Genomic DNA, 18,710 nt, shown 5'->3' on the forward strand with positions numbered 1-18,710 from the left:
TTTTTTCTGCTATATATAAGTATACAACTACTCTTAAGCAATATATACTGCTCATAGTGAGGCACGGTTGTAAATTAATAAAATTATTGAGAAAAAGGCAACATTTTTCTGTTAAATCCTTTCTATTTTAATCCTTGGTAAATTTTTATTTCTCTCCCTTCTCATTCAAGGGTGGCTTTCCTGGCTGAAATTATGATGTTTATTTGCATAATAACAGGGATAAAAATGATTATGAATGAAAGAGTAAGAGAAAAATAGCTGTTTAACATCCTCTAAATGGTTAGAAGCTCTAATAAACTCAGTCTTCTTCCAGTGTATACTTTAAAGCAGAAAGAAAGAGATTGCCAAGATGATAAGTTGCCTAAAAACATACTTAGCAGGAGATGTGGAAAAGAAAGAACACATTGTTACAAACACCAGATTTAGTGAGAACCAGAAACTAGGTATCTCTTATTTAAGGTATGAGGAGTTTAAACAAATTATTGAGATTATACTTAAACATACAGGAAGTTGGGTATAAGAGAATTTTCCTTCCTTAAAAAAGTAGCTTTAGGCTAAAGTTATGCAAAAAAAATGAAGCTTTTTAATATTTTAGTTTATTGAAACTAATATATTCATTTTTTATTATCACCTCTTTTAACTTATTCCAAGGATAGTTTAAATACTCACTGACAAACTTTGTTGGTATCTATCATCTCACTCCCAGTGAGATCATAACATGAAAGCAGAGAGAAGGTGAGTAGGGGCCCATGTCCACTATCCTATCAGTGGAGAAGGATCCCATTGGTCCAGGGTTCAAGATCTCCAGCACAAGTCTTACCTTCCACTACTTTGGAGCCTGTATCTTTCACTTTAGCCATCTTCTCTTTTTGTTTGCTGCTCATTTTCTTCTGCCTTTCCTTTCCTCTTGCACAGAAAACTCTCTTCTCTTCCCTTCAAAATTCTGCTAATCCTCTATGACCCCTTTGTTCCATATTCTCTCAAAACATTAACTGGGTAACCTGATATAAGAGCATGTCTTTTTCTTCTCTTACTTAGTGCCCAAAATATTCACTACTTACATCGTAATGTGCTTATATTGTTGGATACTTCAGTAATTTGATGATGCCATTTTATTACTTGCTATTATTTTTGTTAACTGTTCCATGGGCAATCTTAAAATCTCAAGGAAAAATTCTTTGCTTCCTTTTAAAAATCTGGTAAATTTTCTCCTAATGGATAAATGTTTATTGCTTTTCTCATCTTGGCTGTCAGAAAGTTGATAACTAAATCTTGCCTTGATCATGCCATCTCTTTTCTGCTGGAATCCTGACTGGTAGACTGGATGTGTTACATTACAATAGAGTAGAAGTAAGTGAAAAAGCAGAATAAAAACACAGATACAGATAAGGATGCAGCATGCATAATCTTAAATACAAAGCAAAATATACAGCTATATAGACATTTATTTTTTTCTCTTGGTGCCAGTCTTTGAGCCTTTACAAAGCCATTTGCATGTCTTAGAAAATGAATGAAAGAAAACAAAAGAAACAATGAAATAAAATAATACTAAGATCAGTCCATTTTGTGTTTTGTTCCACTATTGAAGTACATTCTAATTGGGAAGATAAAGATTTTTATCGATAAAATGTGTGAGAAGATTAAGATATAACATATCTTTTAGAAAGCCAATACTAAAGTTATATGAGGTATATGTAAGAAAATTGGATTTTTTTTAGGGGTTAATGAATATGATGCTTTGCTCCTTTATCACCCCCTAAAAAGAGAATTTAATAAACACTTATGTGCTTATTTATTACCATATGGTAATCTTGGCCTTACCTAAGTTTTGTTTTCAAAAATACCTTGAGTTAGATCTTGTTATAACTCAAATAAATAATAATTCTTACATGAAGGTTCTTCAGGTTCTTAAAGTCTCCATCTTTGATTTCAGTTATTTTGTTGTTTTGCAGGTCCAGCAGTGCAGTGTCAGGGGGAAGATCTTTTGGCACTTTGTCCAGACCTAGCATGAGAGTAAAAGTAATGTGCACTCAGTGAAAAGGGACACATGACTACAGAATCACAAAGGATGTGTTTACAGAGAAATCAATGTTTCAGTGATAGTTTTACCGCTACCATATTTTTCTTTTTCTAGGAATTATATCAACTGTAGTTTAAAATATCTGTTCTATCTTTTCCAACAAAGTCAAATGGTTTTTTAAAAAATCATAAACAGAGCACATTATTTACCCCATGTAATTACTCTTCTGCATAATAGGAAAATTAATATTTTGTAAGGTGTGGTTCAAATGTCTCAGTACACAGTGTGTTTTACCTCATTGTTCTTGTTTTAGAAAGTCATTCCTTTGATAAGTGTTAAGTGGGAGTGATTTGTAAACTTGTATCTTTCTACATAGATATCCTTTCAGTAGAGAGACCTTTAGCCAAATCATCAAAGATCCTTTTGATAAACCTAACGCTATCACAGATCTACATATAAAATTAAAATTATGTGAATATGGAACCACACTGTTGTGCCAAAAACTTGAAAATTTATCCAAACTTTTAGGAGAACGGTTCTTTCAGTTTTAATTGGAACGTTAAAACAGTATCAATTTTATGACCAATAGATATGTAGCTAATCAGAATAAAATGAACAAAATTTGTTAATATAACTTCTCTAAAATTTATTATATGAAGCATTACTTTTGGACTTTAAATTTAGATATAAATAACTGAGTTATTGTTTTTAGTTTATAAACATAAACACATTGAAAAACCAAATGCTCTATAACATTAAAAAAAGACATTTCAATAGTCATTCAACTAGATGTATAAGGATAAACTGCTTTTATTCAAAAGGTATGGCATTTAAAATAAATTATCATTATGAATGTTAACAGAGAAAATATTAAATTATATAGCCTTTTTCCTTTCTTTCTTCCACTGGCTTTGCTCCATATTGATGTAAGCAAAAATTTGATATTTTATTAACTCAAATTCCTATGGTCATTTTCATATTTTAAGATTGCATAACATAAATCAGAAACGCTTTTCAACCTCTCCATCATATCTGAGACTTAAAAGTGCTGAAGATCATTCTTTCATTCATTCAATAACGTCTTATTGAATACCTTTTAGACACCATTAGTTTATTAGGCTCTGGGGATATAGCAGGAAGAAGAGAGAAATTGCCCACATCCTCATGGAAAAAAGAGTTCAATCTCCAGTTTTCAATTAAAAGGGAAATTGAAACAGGGTACATAATAACTGCTATGTTGGGAAGATATCTTTTCAATTTTCAATCTTATGTAAGCATACAGGTAAATTATCATGCTAACCATATTCCTATCTTCATATTGCCATGAAAATTACAGAAAATGTATCTGAAATACCAACTTCTGATTTCTTTCCAAAAAAATTTTTTTTGTTCACATTATCACTGTTCTGTTGATAATGGCAAAAAGTCTAGTTCCCAAGTCAGTGATCAGCTATGGTTATAAATTTGAATATCAAAGTGCAGGTGATTCTGCACATGCATAAATATATTCCAAGAACTCACTACAGAAAGAGTTCACAGAGAAATAACAAAAATGAAGTGTTTTCAGTGATGAACAGCAAACCACCAGAACAGCTACCTTGTAGGAGGATATTTAACTGCACTATACACTCATGATCACTGCCATTTTCAGAAATGTCAGTTTGCTAACTTCATGCAATTAAGAGTGGTAGACTTCTGCCAAATCTTTGATAATTAGTGTTCTTCAACGCAGAAAAGGCACATTTCCTTTCATTTGGAGAAAAGTTACTGCCTACATTTCATCATTACTTAGTGGGCTTCTTTGTCAAAGTCTTAATTCCCACTTATGCTTAGTTTTATACATTGTTGAACTTACATTATAGTGGCCCCCTTAACAATTGTTCAATGCCAAAGTGAAGAAACATTTCAGATGTGAAGAGAAAATGATATATCTGGATGGCTGACAATTTTGATTATGTCATCCTAGAATTTTATAGTAATAGGAACTGCTTGGGGTGAATTATATACATCTTTTCCCTGAAGATTTAGCATAAAAAAAACCAGGCTTGTGGTTTCTGCAGCTTAGTTCTTAGAGAGTTGTTATAATGATTAAAATCATAATCCTACAATCTTCTCTGAATTACTAGAAAATTCATATTCATTTGAGGGACTTCACATATCAGCACTTTATTATTAAAACTTTATTTAGCCTTACAATTTATAAAAAAATTGAAAATATGTTATCTCATTTACCTCACAGCAATCCAATGAGACAGGTAAGGCAGTATGATAATTTCATTTTTTCAGATGATTTTTAGAAAAAGTTCGGTGACATGAACAAGCTCATGTAGCTAGGAGTGACAAAATGCAGATGAAAAGCCTAATCTTCTGGCTTCCAACAGGATACTTTTTTTTCCTATCATACCTATTTGTATCCCCAAGAAGAATTATTCTGACATCAGACCCAATAACATGCTGTACATTTAAGGGCTAGACAAGGTATTGGGGTGTTAACTAGCTCGCTCAAAAAGTATAGGCAGAATACAAAGGGGAAATTATCCTAGCTATGAGTTCTTAGAATGTCACAAAGGGAAGGACCATTGAGTATCAGCTAATCTATGGTTTCCAAATTCTGATCAGGTAGACTCTGTGATGAGGTTCTTATCAGTCTATATCAAAATCAGAAAACTATGAGGGCAATTTGGTTAGTTTTAATATAAATTATTAGACACACATACACATGTACACACACACATTTCTGAGACTAGCTCCTGCCTCCATTTTAAATATACCTTCTTTAAAATAATGATTCTGATAGCAGATGCCAGGTTGCTGTTATATTGTTGGATTTGGTTTTGACCTTCATAAGAAAGTAACTTGTTCAACATTCAAAAAATTTTACTTGTCCCAGAAATCAGGAACTTTCAAGCCAGTCTAATACTCTCTTTTCATAGGTAAAGAAACAGAAACCCAATGAAGTTAAATGGCTTCTCCACAGTGACTCATGGCTAAACTAAACCAAGAACAAGATGCATGAGTCCTCACTCTAGAACTACCTGATATGCCATGGATGCATGGAAACGATGTACATATTTTTAAAAGATGCTGATCTACACTGTCCCCTGAACATACTGTGCTTACTCCCAGCTACTCATTTTGTTCATATAATTTGTTTTATGGAATACTCCACCCACTCATTTTCTCCCACTTCCGTTCTGACAATCCTTTAAAGTGTACCCACTATCCCCACCCCCCTCTATAATATTTGTCATAACCACTCCAGAAAACAAACTCCTCCAAAATTCTGATCTATCAACTTATTATGTATTATACCACATTTTAGTTTTCTTTCTTTTCTGTAAATTCTGGGTAAGTAGGGACAAATGACTATTTTTCATGAGAGCTTTGGTCTTACTGCCCTATGTACAGAAATAAATTTTTGACTGATTAGTTTTAAAATCATAGTATATTCTGCTGTTCCATTGTGAAAAGTTCATGGCCATGGCTTCAAGATCTTTTCTGCTATGTTTTGTTACAATCATCTCTTCACATCCTTCTTTCATAAAGGTACATATTCTCATAATAAATCTCCCAGATTATTAGGATGCAACTGGCTCAGAATTCAACAGCTATTCTATAAAATAATTTCCTACTATAGTGCATAGCAGGGTCCCAACTCCTGGTACCTGTAATTATTATCAATAATGAGAAGAGAGGGTAAAACTCTAATTATCTTGCTGATTATTAGTCTGTAAGTCTGTGACAAATGATTGTTTTTTATTTTCTGTACAATACAATTATAATGCATATTATCCTGGAAGCTGCAATCTATTTTTCAGTTGTTATCACACACAGATTTTTCACCTAAAGCACTTGATTCTGAGTTGGTTTTTCTTGTCAGTCATTTTGTGGGCTTGTTATAGTCATCATTTTTCCCATGAAGTTCAAGACCTTTGGACAACTCGTCTACCAAGCCCCCACACCTTTGGATGGTAATCCCTCAGTTTAGTAGGCACATATTCCCAAAAAACAATTAGACCCCCCAAAAAGCTGTTCACGGTCAATTTAACCCTAGTTCAATGATGGCAAATCCTACAGGCTTGCAAATCTGTAAAATATCAGTCTTTGTTTATATTAGGATATTCTTTCCTTTCTTTTCCTCCCTCCCTCCCTCCCTTCCTCCCTTTTTTCCTCCCTCCCTCCCATCCTTTCTGCCTTCCTTGGCATTAATTATATCTCCCATCTTACATGTTCTTATTCAATACACACTTGTCCAACCCCATCAAAAGATGGAGTCAAATTCCTGTCCCTTCAAATCCGGCATGGCCTTATGATGTCTCTCTGAACTAATGGAACGTGGTGAAGGTGACAGAGCATGACTTCCGGAGCTAGGTCAGAAAAGGTTGTTCAGCTGCTACCCAATTCTTCTGGAATGCTCGCTCTGGGGGCATCGAGGGGTCATGTAAGATGTCTGTCTACACTGAGACCACTATGCTGGAGAGGCCACGTGAGACACTCCAGATGACAGAAGAGCTGAGGTCCTAGGCAACAGCAGAACAAACTGCCAGTCATGAGAGTGAGCTGTCTTAGGTGCAGTCTGGGCCATCCTCCCCATGGCTGTGGCCTCAGCCAACACCTGACTACAAATGCATGAGAGACCCCAAGTGAGAGCAGCCCTTCTAAGCCCTGATCAAATTCCCTGTAGCTTAAATCATGAGCAAAATAAAATTATTTTTTAAGTCACTAAGTTTTGAGGTAATATTTATTCAGCAATAGTAACAGGAAAAAAGTGGTTTCCTAAATTTAATTATTTTTCCATGAGCATTCTTTAATATAATTCTAAATCTTCCATCAAAATGCAATTATTTTCAAGGCTAGACTGAATTATTTAGTTGCTTTTCCAAATTCAGTAAAGGAAACTTTATCTTCTTTAAAATAGGGTTATTAATTAAAGTAAATAAAACTCTACTTAAGACATTACCAGAAAGTCATTTCTAAAATAAAGGCTAATAAGAATTGTACTTTTTTTTCTAGTTGTCTCAGTGATGAATGGTATTTTTGTGCTAGCAAATTTCATCAATCTGGTAAACATCATGTTGGACAAAGGCCAGGTCATCCTAAAACATCATGCCTTTTTTTGTTGTTTTCTGCCCTGTGGCAGAGGTCCAAACTCCAAGATTTATTCTTGTTGATTTCCAAAAAGTTTTTATATTTCTGTCTTCAATTTAATAATTAGGCCAATGGTGATACATTTTAGTTTTGGCATATGATCAAAATAATATGTAGGAGTCCCAGCTCCATCAAAAACCATTTCTTCCAAAGGCAGGAATGTTTCCCTCTTTTCCTCTTAAAAAATAGCAATTCGACTCTGACGGCAGTTGGATTCAGAAATAATAGATCATCATTTTAATTCGATTCTCTTTCCAAATAACTTAAGGAAGGTTTAAGCTTCCTGGTTCTATAGTCATCCTCAAAAAGAATAAGAAAGGATACGCTACAGTTCCATGACTCCTAATTTCCAGTCAGCCATGTTCCACCCTGTTTCCAGCTTGAGAGAATAAAGAATATTGTAGAACTATGCACTCATTCAAGCACTAAGCCATGCATATGTTCATTTATTCATTTATCAAGCATTAATTGATGTTTGAGAACCTACCAAGTATAAAGCAATTTTTGGAGTGGAAGACCAAAAGATAAATTATCACCATGCTCTTCTTCTGGTAGAGAAAGTAAATATTTAAATAGGCAATTAAAGATAATGAATAATTATTATCTATGTACATATAATTGATTATTGCAGAATCATCAAAGCAAATACAGATTACGGTGAAAGCACAGAAGTAGACAAGCTGCAGAAATTGCCTCAAAACCATCTTCAGACTGAGTCAAGGGTTAATTGAATCTTGAGTGTTACAGTGTAGCTGCTACAGGGCTTCATCCTTTTGTTAAGAGTAGATTGCAAACTGGGTTAATTCTTCTTTATCCTTATTTTCAAGCAAATATATAATTTTCTTGCTACTCCTTTGAAGGAGAAAAGTTAAGATTGGAGGGTCTCCTGCATTTCCTCTTTCATCCAGGAAATTGATATTCTGACTAACATATTCCCATCCTGTCCTCTGGAGCCAGGAATGATCCTCCAGAGGAGAATGCATCACAGCTGCAGTCTAACCAAATGCCTTGATCCCACACAGCTGCCTCTTTCTCCCTCCTGGGACTAAGAAGGAAACCAGGGAAATGTCAGTTGTCAGTCAGGTCAAGGAGACAGATGCTTCCTTTGGCCTTCTCTGACCCCTCTCTTCCTCCTCCTCACCTTTAAACCCTTGAGTCAGGGGCTTTGGTTATCTGGATCACACCTGAGCATTCCTCTTGCTGCATCTGAGATCTGTCATACTCTATCCTTACCCAAAACTATTTTAGGCAACCCATGGGCATGCTCTGTGCACAGCCTCCTTCCTGCACCACATCTTAGAGATACCATTTTGATGCATCTGAAACTCTGAATGAGAGTCACCCCACATCCCTGCTACTGTAAAGCTAGATATAAACAATGAAAGCAACTAAGCTTCCAGCATTCTCTCTGCCCCTCTACAAATAGTCCTAATTTATTCCTCTAGGATGATTTCATGCAAGAAGTCTAATGGTTCATTTACTTCACGCATAAGATTTGCTTCTGGAAAACCAGTTTCCCCAAACAAGAGACAAGTTCTGGCATCTATGTCCCAAGTGGTGACCACTAACAAAATTTCCACCAACTGAGGCAAAATGATTAAAAAGAAGAAAACTAACTTTATGCAATTTAAAGGGTTGTACATTTTCCTGAGATTTTTTAAAAAGTAAAATATCCTTTGCATTATGAGGTACACTTTAGGGACCGTTAGTCGTTTACAACGCTTTTGCTTGGTAAAATAAAATGTTTCATCTTCTGGCATCATGTCTAGAGGGCTAACTATGCAGGCTATGAATCATCTGTGATTATTAAATAGCCAAAAGCTTTATTGTTCTCTCTACTCAACCAAACCAATTTTGTTCAAAGGAATAGTATTTGGAGAATACTATTTTGATAATTATACAATTTTCTAATTTTTATCTATTTTGTGATGTGGCCTTCTTTGGGGGGAGGGGAGAGAAGGTGCTATTTTGTATCCAGCTTCACAAGCCATATACTTAGTGTTTCTCAATTTCACATAAAAATAAAGAACATCAGGAGAAATAACTTTGTGTTATTAGCTGACTTTGTCTGAAATGGTCAACTGAACATAACAGTTACTATGAAAAATATTTTTATAAATATTTTCTATTCTTACCTAATAAGGTAAGAGATATTCCCATTTATCCAGTGAGGAAACAGGTTTTGAAAGTTTCAAAGTTACAGGTAATAAATGGTAAAGCAGGACTTGAGTTCAGAGGTGTTGAACTGCATGACCCAAGATCTTTCCACTGTTAAATATTTTTAAGGGTATTTCAATTCTTTTGAAAGTTTTTTATAAGAAATATATCAATACATATTGCTTTAATTTGGAAGAATAGTTAAAAAACAATACTTAGGCTTATTTCACCTGGCAGGGTTGATGTGCCTTTAATAAATGAGATGAAAGTCGGTACCAAATAATGCTTCTTGGTGACACTTGATCCACAGATGAATGGCTGAGCCAAAGAGTACATAAGTAAGGGAACTGTCTTCCTTTAAGATACTAAGTACATAAAACAAAGCGTCCAATCACAGGATTAATATTAGGCCATTCAGACAAGAATGAGTAACACTGTGGGATTATTATTTTAAGGAAACCCATAGGGTTCTGAATTTGCTAATCCTACATTTACTTTTATATTGTTATTTTTATAAATGCTATAATTATGAGTGGATTTTTTATGTCTTAAGAGGATAGATAAAGAAAGAAAAGAAGATATGGGTCTCATAAAATTCTGGTTCAAATTACAAGTTAAATTACAAGTTCAGCCAAATAATTTGGCCAATATCAATGGAGAATTCATTACTTTCTTAGACAGGCTAAAATATATGTTTACTTTTTCAATCCCCCATGCTCCAGAAAAACATATTATAATGCTATTCTGATAAGTTGGAACTAGGGACTAAAAGAGTTAATGGATCTTCTTGAACACCTCAAGTTTCCCATGGACTGATTATTCAATTTTAATTTCACAGTTTTTATATCTTAGCTTTTAAAGAACTGTTTAAAATTTTGATGCTGTTTAACTTTGTCAGAAATACTTCTTACTGGCAAAAATAGTCAGACATTTGAATAAGACATGTTTGCTTATATTAAACATTATGTAGATAATAAGATGACAAAGCTCTATTGTCCTTCAACACTGAAGCTCCGCTCTGCTCATTAAAAGCTCTAGCAAGAATAATCCTTAAGAAAATATTAGTCCTTGGTATAAATAGGCATTCACATTTCTCATCCCAAAGTGCATTGCATTTTTTCTTTGCTATAATAATTCAAGCTTCATGTTCAGATTACTAGAGAACTTAAAACAAAAAATAAAATAAACTGCATTGCCTTTACTATGAGTGAGGTTGCCCATTTCCCCTTCTTTGCTTTTTTCCTGTGTTTCTTTCATCTTTTACTCCACATAATCATCATATAGAAAAAAAGTATTGAGGCTCTACTATGGGTCAGGTACCTCACACAGATAATCGAATCTCTAAGACTGACTGTGATTTCTCTACAGATGAAAATGTCAAGGCTCTGAACAGCTTGCCATGATCATAAAGGGAGCAGAGGCTATGCAGTAGTTGAAAATGTGAATACAGTGTTTTCTTTAAAGGCAGTGGATTGCTTTTCCTTTTAAGAAATGTATCTTCTGTTTCAGAAATATCTGACTGATTTTTTGGACAATATATTTAAATATGCACATGTGAAAAAAAAAAGTAAAAGTAACTTGGATGAGACCATTGCTCATTGGAACTCAGTACTCCCCTTTAAACATGGTTCCCCAAAACGAATCATTATTACAGTCTTAGCTGCTACTTCTGTATATAAGATCAGTAAGCCCAAAGGAATGATGTACACTCTGGGCTCTTAGAGAAAAAGATAACTTGGAAAACGTTCTCATCTGAAAACAACACAAAATAAACAAAGCAAAACAATAACAAGGACAACCAAAAAACTGTATCATGAGACATCCACACCAGTGAACTTGATGTTCCCTAAGGCTACATTTTTCTGTTTAGTTTGGAGCAATAGGCTTGGGAGTTTTTTTGTGATAGACAATTAGAAAACTGTCCAAATGCTTTAATCAGAGTCAAGCTTTATGAGTTATTTATCATGAAAGCAAAGTAAAACTATATTTTTGGAAGAATAAAACTTCAGTGAAGTGACTGGACAAGCCTTCCTTAAAAATATCAACTCTTTATTGTTAATAATATGTGTAGTAGGGGGTAGTCATGGATCCTTTTAAACTTGTTCTCAGGCAAAGTGAGATTCAATTTGCATCACATTTCTTAGGAACTCGGCCATTTTTGCAATATTTGAAAAACTTTACCACTAGTATATCCATCATATGGTGATTCCCTTCTTCAGATATTTTTAACACCATTATTTTCCTGTCTAAACCAGTAATGGAGGTAATCTCTAGATGCCATAAAAGTTTCTGTAGAATTTGCTAGTAATCTAATCCCCCTTGTCTCTAATACACAATTCAAAAAAGGAATAACCACCACCAGTAGAATATCAGACCCACAAGAACTAGGACCATATTTATCTTCCTCATCCCTTTCTCCCCAGGGCCCAGAACAGATCTGACCTGTTATGGGATCTCAATATATTTTCTGAATTTATGAGTTAGTTAATTAATCTAGTGGAATTATCCTGTAGCCTTCTTAAAGCCTTTATTTACACGTTTTATTTGGGTTTAAATGACTATACAGTACATGTCAGCATCAAAGAATCTATCTCCAAGTGTTTGTTTTTCAGTTGTTACTATTTAACATGTTTTACATTTTCCTGGGTTCCTGTATGTAGTTTATTCCAATTCTAGGAGTTAGTAGCAAATTTTCCTGCAAAATTCTCCTAGAAAGCATATTCTGAATAAATATAGGATTTCAAAAATAAGTGCTCTACAAAGCTATGGGGTTTATTCTACAAGGAAATGCACCATGGCAGAATCATTCTGTGAGGATTTTTTTTTTCTTTCCAGTAAGAAAAATGAACCAAAAAAAAGAGGAATGTGAATCAGCTGCCATGTAAACTAAATTCATTCCCTTTTGGCCCATCTGCTGGGGCTTCAAACTTTCTGGAGATTTATCTTCTGAGTATATTGCTTTTGGAATTCCCAGGCCAAATTTTTCTTGAAAGCTAATAAATCAAACTGTATTTACAGTGTTAGGATAAAGATATATGCTTCATGATTATGTTGAATATTTATACCATAACTTAGTTATAAAGATTTCCTTTGAAACATTCTAAAGAATATAAACAGCTAGATTACAAAATGCCAAAGGCAGAGGCAAAACTAAGACCCAGGGATTAAGGGAGTATTTTGGTACTTGAAAGATAAATTTCTGTTCTAAAAGTTTACTTGTTTTGCTCTTGATAACTCTGCATACTTTACAATTTAGTAATGTTCAAACTGTTATCTGGGCTAAGCCAAGAGTAGAGAGATCACCCAGGTTTTCTTAATATCTAAGATTTCATGAGAGCAAATCATCAAATTAAAATAAGCTATCACCCTGGAATCATAGAACATAAGATATTATTTTGTTCAAAATTTTATTTTACAGAAAGGGAGCCATGAAGCTCAGAAAGATGATTTTCTTTTTAAGTGACTCGTCCAAGATTGCAAAGTGATGGAGCCCGGATTTAGAAGAAAGTCCCCTAACTTCAAAGCTATTTCTTTCTCTCCTACTCTGCTTCCCTTACTCCTCATTAGGTGGCACTGTCTCTCACATTTGGAATTGCAGAAATTAAAACTGAAAATGCTAAACTCCCACAGAAGCCATTCCCATGAATAAAGCAGACAAGGTAGTTAAAGAGAGCCTGCACCCCACTCACCCAAATCAGAACACTGCACAACTCGAAGATGGCATTGACAGCGGAAGGGGCACACTGGCGCCTGAGGCTCGAATTCAGGAACTTCGTGAAAGCGGTCGTCCGGGCCTATCCCAGAAGCCTCATCTTCCAGCATAAAGTCAAATAAGCCTTTCTGCTGAAACGGTCCAGCCCAGGAAACTTGTGCAAGCAAGAGGAAGATGAAAGTTGCCTTCATGATTTATCTCATGTATTTTCACAACCAAGGAACCTAGGAAACAAATGAAAGGTTTAGAAGAGTAGCCTTGCCTAGTGTATGTGGTTATTCTTAAGTAACACCTGACAGTGGAATGAGCATAGAGAAAAGCATAAAAAGTAATATTTTATTTATAGTTAGGAGCAGAGCGTTAGAAATATATTTGGAAGGTAACAAGGTACATTAGAGACTAACTCGCACAGCTATTTACTTATGAAGAAAAATTTGAATAGTATTTGAAACTGCTTGGTTGAACTTGGGTCTGAATTAAGACCATGGGTTATATAGTCAAGCCACCTGCAAAACTGTTATGATGATAAACCACTTTGGAATTTTCAATGCTCACTCAACACAAGCCATGCCACAGTTAAATAAAGTTCTGTCTGTACACATGAGAGATCTCCAATTCCTGCTTCAGAAATATCTCTGGAAGCCAATCTCATTTCTCCACCCCACTGTATTTATCTTGGTCCAGACCCTTCTCATCACTCCCTGAACAAGAGCTTCCAAATGGACTCAGCCTTGAATATTTCTTCTGCTCCAGGCCATCTTCCACTCTGCTGCCCAAGTCATCTTCTAAAAATTAAATTTCATTGTATTAATTTTCTACCACAAACCCTTTGTTGACTTCTCACAGCTTGCCAGTAAGGTCTACATCCCCTTTGTTGCATATAAGACCATACATAATTTGATACCAACTGATATTTCAAGCCATATTTCTCTCCATTTTCTCTCTACTCCCAGTCCCCACCTCAAACCTGACACTCAAAGCTAATCACCATTTAAAATACCTACCTTGTAAGAGTGTGGTAAAGACTAAATGAGATAATGGGCTTCCCTTGTGTATTCCCTGGCTCTTTCAGGCAGGATGCTGCTTTCTCTTCTATGATCCCAAAGCACCGTTGCTTACCTCTTTTAAAGATCTTATCACATTATATTGTAATTTGTTTCGCATGCTTGGCCTGCCCCCCCCACTAGAAGATGTACTCCTTCAGGGCGTGTCTTAATCTTTGTTGTGTACCAGGGCCTTGCACAATATTTTGCACATAAATGACTCAATTGACCATCAATTTATTAACAATACACGTTATTCAATTTGTTCTAGGCAACCAACTAGTCTGATTTTTAAAAATATGATTATCTTTTTTCAATATCAAATTTCTAGCATAAGAAAGATATCAAATTGATAACCTCAACTTGGTATAAGCAAGATTCAGTTTTTAAAATAAATCTATTGGCTAGTTTCTCAAACTAATCATTTTTAATAAACTAATAAACATATATGGAAAATCCTATCTGATTTTTATATGACATATGTTATCTGATTTTACCAACAGGACTATTTTGTAAACAAATCAACAAACAGAAAGTATGATTTCGACAAATCCATACAGTTTTTATCCATTCATTCAACAAGCCCTTATAGATATGTACATCTATGTTATTGAGTCGGTTGTTTAGTTGGCTGAAGTGAACTAAATGTATCTGAATAACAAAATCTTAATAAATAAATAAATAAATAAATCTTAATAAATCTGAATAACAAAAAGTAGTTGATCATGGGGGAACAGTCAATTTTTGAGTTCTTATATTTTCAAACCCCACTGAAACTGCTCAAAGTATTCCCAGAACACATTGTAGATATTATCTTTAGTCTCATCATCTTTAATTGTACACTTATAAGGGTTCATATTAAAGTTGTACATTCATAATTAGAATTAGAGAATTATTTTCAGTCACTATCCAATTATAGCATATACAGAAAAGAAAAAGTCTTTGTATGCTCTAACCTTAATGTATCTTCTGGAAATGTTTGCCTAGATCTACTAGAGGGGAAACAAATGTTTTAAAATTTCTTACACTTTTATTCTTAGTTTATATTTATTACTGAAGCACATCTAAGGCAGCACATATGCAATACAGACTAGCGACTTTTCATTTAAATAATACCACGAAGATTATTATTCACACTGCCCCTTTAAATTCAGTATCAGGTTTCCTTTAGAAACCCATTCCCATTCAGTTACTGCATTGCCTTTTAAAGGAGACCCTATTGTTTTGGCAGTGTTCCCTTGGATTGGATCTAAGGGAGTGGTTTTCTGTCTGTTTCTCATTAAAATGCAATGTTTATGGTTTACCACAAGTTTGCTAGCCTTGCATATTTAATGTCTTACAATTTTTGAGAAAAATGAAGCAAACTAATTGCAGATTTAATAAATAGCAACGAGAATTAATGCAGATGTTGCTTTCTGATCTTTCTCCAGAGCAGAAAATGCCTGGTTCACAAATCCAAAAAAAGGAAATGCTAAACATTAGCTCAGAGGAATATTATCATTTACATTTGTTTACTCTTGTTAAAATGGTACAAATTCTCTATACAATAATCTTTTTGGTTGAAGCTGAACTCAGACAGCTTTTAAGTTTCCATTACTTATCATTTTCGTGTGTGTGTGTGTGTGTGTGTGTGTGTGCATGCGTGTGCGTGCATTTTAACCCTGAATGTCCTGGGGAAGAATAATATGTGTCCAGGTACTTTATACAAATTCCTCCATGAAATAACTTCTTTAAAATTAGTGTCATAATATTTAAAAACTCAGCATCTTAAAACAATTAATGTGGGCTGTTGATACTGATGATTTCTTTAATCATTTCCTTCCTTTCTTAATAAATCAGAAAAATAAACAAAAAACCCACAGCAGTTGCCTATGTAGATGGCAAGGAGACTATTCTTGAGATGATATGCTATTAAAATTTCATTTCAACTGTGTTAAGTATTCTTAGAATGTATGCCTCTTTTTTAAATGCTAATTGCTAAGAACGTCACTACTTTATACTAAAGCTCATTGCCATAATTTATGTGTTCTATCAAAAATAATAATTTCTGGTTTCTTAAACTACTTCATTTCATTATACCATTCAGATCAACATTTGTATGATGTCATTTAAGCCTTTGGTGTGATTTTCAAAGTCAAAATTTAACCCTCAAGAGATAAGTAAAGCTGTAAATGCAAAGCAAATTAAATCCCCCAGCACTAGGTGAATTAAAAACCTCAATAATAATAGAAATAAGTTAAAAATAAACAGTAAAAGCAGTATCCATCCATAAATAAAGGCTACTATAGGAGGCATTTGGTTCTTTTTCTGGTCAAAATAGCAATTTGAAGAAAAAGCCACAGGTATTTACACCACTGGGAGTCCATTTAACCAGTGGTCATCATGTTACCCTGTTTTGAAATTAGAAAGAAAAATAACCCACACTTTCATTTTATAGTGAACGTATCTTATAGTAAAATTTTATTTGCAGCGAAAATTCTGGCAGGGTCTCTTCTTTACATTTCAGAAATTATGTAGCTAACTGTGAGATTATCTTAGTTCAGTCCTTAATAATCAGCATAAATATATTCAGTGTTTATTTTCACCTCTCTGGTGACAATTTCTATTATTTTCTAGGTTGTAGAAATATACATTAGACTTCTATAAGTTATCACCAGAGTTCATTTCTCTGAGGTTTTAAAGTTCTTAAAATATACAAGAATCCAGGAGGAGAATAAATCCTTAAATATATAATCCAACTACGAATAATATGCCAGTCTAGAATACTTTTCTATAAACATTTCCCAAAGAGCTAAACATTTAATTAGTACAAATAAAAAATATATCAATAAAGATAGTCATGGTGTTAGGTTATAGTTTCTTAAGAAACATCTTTGCAAGAACAGAGAGAAAGAACTAAAGCAATGCATTCAACCATTTTACCAAATATTTACTTTCTGTTTTCAAGCAATACTTGTTTAAAATGATGCATAAATGTTACTAAAACTTTAGCACACACTGTTTTCCTTTTTCCTCTTACCAAATAATCCCTTTTTTCTCAACTTGATCAAAGTTTTATTAGTCTGTAGCAGAGTTCAGGACAATTATTGAAAACCATACCTTTTAATCCGGGGATCTGCCACAGGAGCCCTCAAAGCTGAGATGTAATTACACTAAATATTCAGCCCAGGCAAAAGAGTTTGCAGGTGTGGAAAGGAGGAGGGGGCAGGTGCTGCTCTGTGACTGTCACTAGGTTGAAAACCTCCTGCTTCTACTCCATAGCACAGTTAAAAAATAAGGTTTCCCTCAATGAACACAATCCGGCTGACACCCACATTAGATCATATGGTAATGATATGTCTCTTGTATTGTAGCCAGAAATTTTATCGGCCTTTTTTTCTCCCCATTTAAATGCTTTATTCCTTTTTCATCTGCTTAAGATTCTAAACTTCTTCTGTAGTATAGCAGTGGAGCAACTTGACTTGGAATTTGTTTTACCGCGTCGATTCATTTCCCTAAAATTGTAACTAAAGGGTTTATTTCCCCACCCCCAACCCTACTCCTTTATCCACCCTTTCTAGTCTTGTTTATAAGTCACATTTATCATATTACCGAAATGACAGTTTTTCTTGCTTTCAGGGTGTGTAAGTCCAGCAAATGGAATGAAATTATTTTAAGTGTGGTCTGTGAAAATAAATGAGTAGTCGTTCGGATTCTTACTTGCCTTGGGCTGTTTGTGCAAGTTCAAGTACTATGCTGTGGAGGTTTTCTATGTATTTTGAACGTATTTCTAAAGTGTCCTGGAAGAAAGCCATGGTTTTATATGAAAAGCATGTCATTTATTACTTTCCTTACTCATAGTTTAAAACCTTTCTTGTTGTCTACCAGTTGTGTGTGTGTGTTTTTTTAAATAAAACACATAGATATTAGAAGTTGATCACAATTTAATTTAACCTGTATATGAAAAATTTTATTTTCATAGGCTACACTTTTATATAATTCAGAACTTTGAAAATGGCAATAAAGTCTATGGTTCTTTCCAAATTCAGTAAATAGAAAGTGCAAATTCAAGGAAAGATATTTATTCAGCCAGTGGAAAGCTTTTTTGAGTTTTTGTAATTCCCTTGCTGGATGCTGTCAGTTCTCAGTGTGTGTCTCTATGTTTTGACTTGTATCTTTATGTCCTGGCCCCCAGGCTGTTACCAGGTAGAAACTTGAAATCAACATCTGTGAAACATGAGAGGTTAACCCTCCCATCCTCCACCCTCCCTCCCTCCCTCCCTCCTCTAGCCATCTAAGTGCACAATTCTACAGTAAATATACTTTTGCCTTGATGAAATGTGAAGAAATTAAAATTTTGAGTGTGCATCTAAAGAAGGGAGGAAGGGTACTATCACATGCTATTTTGTCTTATTTTCCAAGCCCAGTCTCCATAATTTTAACACCTTACCCCACTCCTTTTCTCCTTGGCATTTAATAAACCCATGCCCAGTTAGTCTGATGGTTTAGGAAAAGGCAAATATTTTCCCTGGACATTGGTGCAAAATCCATGATCCCCTTACCTGGAATCAATTAACTTTTCCACTTGAACTCCTCTTGCATTTATCTCATTCTTATAACATGCAATCACTTCTTCATATTATGGTTTTTT

General features: G+C 34.3%; 1 protein-coding gene across 2 annotated transcripts in view; it reads right to left on the minus strand.

Annotated features, from left to right (window-relative positions):
* DCN (decorin) overlaps positions 1–17,504 on the minus strand; it is a 35,663-nt gene extending 18,159 nt beyond the window's left edge. Inside the window, exons 1-3 of one of the 2 annotated variants that reach the window (XM_059936656.1) lie at positions 17,180–17,504; positions 13,015–13,261; positions 1,890–2,002 (exon numbers count right to left, since the gene is read on the minus strand). In XM_059936656.1, the coding sequence (XP_059792639.1) occupies positions 1,890–2,002; positions 13,015–13,228 (327 nt within the window). In that variant the 5' untranslated portion in view covers positions 13,229–13,261; positions 17,180–17,504. Of the gene's footprint in view, positions 1–1,889; positions 2,003–13,014; positions 13,262–14,041; positions 14,169–17,179 lie in introns of those variants that run through there. The other variant, XM_059936657.1, reaches the window with a different exon arrangement.
* Between the last annotated feature and the right edge of the window lie 1,206 nt (positions 17,505–18,710).

Source organism: Balaenoptera ricei, chromosome 10 (assembly GCF_028023285.1).
Source record: "Balaenoptera ricei isolate mBalRic1 chromosome 10, mBalRic1.hap2, whole genome shotgun sequence".
NCBI lineage: Eukaryota > Metazoa > Chordata > Mammalia > Artiodactyla > Balaenopteridae > Balaenoptera > Balaenoptera ricei.